The sequence below is a fragment of the Palaemon carinicauda genome, chromosome 20 (assembly GCF_036898095.1).
Source record: "Palaemon carinicauda isolate YSFRI2023 chromosome 20, ASM3689809v2, whole genome shotgun sequence".
NCBI lineage: Eukaryota > Metazoa > Arthropoda > Malacostraca > Decapoda > Palaemonidae > Palaemon > Palaemon carinicauda.
Window position 1 is genome coordinate 106235391 of NC_090744.1, and position 5000 is coordinate 106240390.

Sequence of the window (5000 nt, forward strand, 5' to 3'; positions counted from 1 at the left end):
TCTAGCTCGGAAAAGTTTCCTGATCACTGATTGGTTGGACCAGATCATTTTAACTAATCAGATAGCGGGGAAAGTTTTCCTAGCTATAAAGGCACCGCTGCGAGTAATTGCAAATGTGCCTCATTAAAAAAAAATTGAGTATAGTGAGTGTTTTGAAAAGTTAGGGTTAAATCTAAGAGCAGAAAAACATCTAGTTAGTAACCCTATCTCGATCTATTAGACGATAAAGAATGAATTGAATAGCTCATAATATAGATGAATAAATAAATATATGTAGATAGATATATAGATAGATAGATAGATAGATTTAAAAGCCTATCCCAATATACTAACTGAGAAAAAGGAAAGTGAAAAAATCGAATCTTTTATAAAGACATAGATGGAAGTTTTTAAAAAACACTCACACTTGTCCAAAAGACTCATTCTTTTGACGTATCTCCAGGAAAGCTCTCTCGCAAGTACGACTTGATTTCTCCAAATTGAAGGTATCGAATTTAAGGTTAATAACCTGACCTTCTGGTGCACTTATGTGCCAGGTGCACCATGTGTCTGAAACAAAACAATATTTATTTATTAATTTTATAATATTGTATTAAAAACAATTATTTTTGCTAAAATCAAATTTTTTATTGCCTGTTTTTTTTTTTGTTTTTTTTTTACATTTAAAACCATAAGATCTTCCAGAGATCTATATGAAATCATAATGAAATTTTTAGAAATATTTTATATAGAATACACAATTTATATCAATACATAGTGGAGAGAGAGAGAGAGAGAGAGAGAGATGAGGAGAGAGAGAGAGAGAGAATTTGGATAGACTATATAATTTTCACCATTTACAGAGCGAGAGCTAGAGAATTATATTTCTACACAATTTTCACCCCCTACATAGCGAAGAGAGAGAGAGAGAGAGAGAGAGAGAGAGGGTATGTTTCTAGAGAGATGATATGTTTCTACTTAATTTTCACCCTTACGTAGCGGAGAGAGAGAGAGGAGAGAGAGGAGAGAGAGAGAGAGAGAGTATGTTTCTAGAGAGATGATATGTTTCTACTTAATTTTCACCCTTACATAGCGGTGAGAGAGAGAGAGAGAGAGAGAGAGAGAGAGAGAGAGAGTACCATCCTGAATAAATCCTCTTTCGTCTAAAGGTGCCTCAATTGTGGTCTCCTGGTTAATATTCTTGCTGCACGGTGGTATCAAAGGCCCTGAAACACGAACGAGAACAGGACATGAACAGATATCTGAAGATCTAATAATAATAGTATGTGATATTCTTCTGTTTTCGCTTATATCTATTGTTAATAGTTTATATATGACACATCTGTTTTGACGTTGTTACTATTTTTAGAATGATTTATTGTTAATTTGTTCTCATCATTTATTTATTTACTTATTTCCTTTCCTCACTGAGCTATTTTCCCTATTGGAGCTCTTGGGCTTATAGTATCTTGTCTTTCCAACTATTGTTGTAGCTTGGTTAGTAATAATAATAATAATAATAATAATAATAATAATTGGTTTTCTTCATTTAATTCTTCCATATAATCTTTATTAGGGACTGCAATCTATTGAAGATGAGACAGCACAAGTAGTCGTATACAAAGCAGCTATTGCTATTACTGCTGCTAAAACTACTTTTATTGATAATGCTATATGTGATATTATGGAAAATATTTCTGACATGTATATTTTAGCATTATCACGGTATAAATAATCAATTAAAAATCTAAACTTGATTAGAATATTTTTCTTTTTATTATGAAGGAAGAATTACCTGAAACTTTTAAAAGAAATATATAAAAAAAATTGTTCAGAAATAACTCCGAGAGAGATAAAACAAAATATTGTCGAATAGCAGAAACAAAAAGCCAGAACAATTCTATTATGTATATAATTTTTTTTGTAAATGATATGCATAGTTTCCCTTGGATGAATACCAAGAGAAGTGATATTTCCCTTTAATGGAATTAGTGAAAAATACAGCAAACTACAATATTCCTCAAAAGGAGAAGCCATTACATTTTCAAAAGTGTCTATTTAAGTTTGTTGTTTTGAAAATTCAATGCATAATGCTATACATATGAAACGTAATCGACTTCATATTTTCTTGAGGGTACACTCGGGCACATTGTTCTGTCTAGTTTTTCTTCCTCTTGTTTTGTTAAAGTTTTTATATTTCATATAGGAAATATTTATTTTAATGTTGTTCCTATTCTTAAAATATTTAATTTTCCTTATTTCCTTTCCTCACTGGGCTATTTTCCCTGTTGGGGCCCCTGGGCTTATAGCATCCTGCTTTTCCAACAATAATAATAATAATAATAATAATAATAATAATTATAACAAAGCCATAAAAAACATCTGACTTTACCAGAAATGTGTGTTGACCCATTCTCCCGTCTACATGGCACAATGTCTAAATATTCCAGTCAGAAAAAAAAGGTTAATCAAATGATTTTGTCCTATTTAAGATAGATGGAAAAAAGTACCCTCTAATGGTTAAATACAACCAGATTTTAATAAATTAGAACTTTGACTGGAGACTTTAATTCCACTTTTAATGTTTATTTCTGATTAGTCTCTAGTATTATTATTATTATTATTATTATTATTATTATTATTATTATTATTATTATTATTATTATTATTATTATTATCTGCTGTAGCCTACTTCTCTGTATCATATACAATCCCAGGGAAGTCAAGTTCACTTTGTTGTCTAGTCAATACACATTTACTCTAAACCATTGTTTTCATCACTGCCTCACTTACCGTAATAATCCCTCCACTCGAAATTTGTACAAGTCGCACCAAAAGTTCCCCTTCGACAAACACACCTGCAGGACTGACCGAGGTATCCTTCGTTCAGGCAGGGATCATGCCGGAATCCACACAGAGAACGCCACCGATCTTATGGGAAGAAGAAGTCGAACTCATTATTAGTGACTTTGTTTTTCAAATTAACTGTTTTTTAACGAATGGTTATTGGTATAAACTTTTCCATTAGAGAGATAATTTGTTGTATTTTGAAAATAAACTTTCCATTAGAGAGATAGTTTGTGGTAATTTAGAAATAAACTTTCCCATTACAGAGATGATTTGTGGTAATTCAAAAATAAACTTTCCCATTAGAAAGATAATTTGTATTAATTCAAAAAACTTTCCCATTACAGTGATAAATTGTTGTAGTTTGAAAATAAACTTTCCCATTAGAGGGATAACTTGTGGTAATTTAGAAATAAACTTTCCCATTACAGAGATAATTTGTGGTAATTTAAAAATAAACTTTACTATTACAGAGATGTATTTTAGTAAGTTTAAAAAAAATGTGTTTGTGTTCGTTTGTTGTGTGCTTGGAGTTATCGATATAAGAGGGTCGTTATGCTAGAATGTTTTGTAAACAGAACAGCAGTTTGAAATCATACACAATAAGATACGACGTCCTATTCATCAAAGTACACTTTGAAGAAAGCTATGTACTCTCAGAGAATTAACCATGAATTCAATTATCCTTTTATTAGAATGAACTGGAATCACATCAATAAATTTTTGGCCGTACATCAAAAAGTTGAAGCAGTTCTAGTGCTGACTAAGTGAGAGGAGCGAGTGGTCTTACCCAAGCAACCGTAGAGTTTGTTGACAACTATTTTGTCCATGTGAGAGATGCCGCCTCCGGATCTTCCCAGAATCCCTTGGTATTTGATGTCTTTGGTACTGAAGGTCAGTTTTCCGTTCTTTGAAAGCCACTGCGAAAGAGAGAGACCAAATTAAGTGGAAAGAGAGAGAGAGAGAGAGAGAGAGAGAGAGAGAGAGAGAGAATTTGGATAAACTACACAATTTCCACCCTTACAGGGCGAGAGCTAGAGAGAGAGAGAGAGAGAGAGAGAGAGAGAGAGAGAGAGAGAGATATATTTCTACCTAATTTTCACCCTTACGTAGTGGAGAGAGAGAGAGAGAGAGAGAGAGAGAGAGAGAGAGAATTTGGATAGACTACACAATTTCCACCCTTACAGGGCGAGAGCTAGAGAGAGAGAGAGAGAGAGAGAGAGAGAGAGAGAGAGAATATATTTCTACCTAATTTTCACCCTTACGTAGTGGAGAGAGAGAGAGAGAGAGAGAGAGAGAGAGAGAGAGAGAGATTTGGATAGACTACACAATTTCCACCCTTACAGGGCGAGAGCTAGAGAGAGAGAGAGAGAGAGAGAGAGAGAGAGAGAGAGAGATATATTTCTACCTAATTTTCACCCTTACGTAGTGGAGAGAGAGAGAGAGAGAGAGAGAGAGAGAGAGATGAATATAGTTCTACCTAATTTTCACCGTTACGTAGCGGAGAGAGAGAGAGAGAGAGAGAGAGAGAGAGAGAGAGAGAGAGACTATTCAAGAAGAAAGAATTTAAATGAACTGAATAAAGTATATTTTCAATTTGCAGATTAAAATGACATAGGCATTATTACAATATCAAATGTGCCTTTTGTAGAAGATAGAAAAAAAAATCTAAGACCTGATAATGACCCTATTTTGTTAAATTCATTAACCTCATTCTGGCCAGGATTTTCAGATTTCTTTCAGAAGCAAGTCCTCTGAAAGCTGTCTGTTCTATGGTATGAAACTGAATATCCTTTTACTCTACTTATAAAAACGATATCGTCGTCAATAAACTTCGATGTAAGGATGCCAGAAAACTCAAAATCAATGATTCATTCTGAACTTTACATTAATTTCATGATGAAAAAAAGTATATTGAATTACAGGTTTCTGAAATGTACTATACTATTTTTTTTTAATGAGGCACATTTGCACTGACTCGCAGCGGTGCCCTTTTAGCTCGGAAAAGTTTCCTGCTATCTGATTTGTTAGAATTATCTTGTCCAACCAATCAGCGATCAGGAAACTTTCCTGAACTAAAAGGGCACCCCTGCAAGTCGGTATAAATCTGCCTCACTAAAAAGAATTGAGTATAGTCGTCGAGGAAACGAAATGCCTTACCACACTATGTGGCT

At 33.5% G+C, this 5000-nt stretch overlaps 1 protein-coding gene across 1 annotated transcript in view; it reads right to left on the minus strand.

Moving 5' to 3' along the window:
* Positions 1 to 5000, minus strand: part of LOC137659578 (blastula protease 10-like) — a 26278-nt gene that overhangs the window by 1621 nt on the left and 19657 nt on the right. Inside the window, exons 5-9 of the mRNA XM_068394427.1 lie at positions 4987 to 5000; positions 3617 to 3746; positions 2773 to 2910; positions 1119 to 1205; positions 405 to 549 (exon numbers count right to left, since the gene is read on the minus strand). The exon at positions 4987 to 5000 is cut by the window's right edge and continues 178 nt beyond it. Of these exons, the coding sequence (XP_068250528.1) occupies positions 405 to 549; positions 1119 to 1205; positions 2773 to 2910; positions 3617 to 3746; positions 4987 to 5000 (514 nt within the window). The remainder of the gene's footprint in view (positions 1 to 404; positions 550 to 1118; positions 1206 to 2772; positions 2911 to 3616; positions 3747 to 4986) is intronic.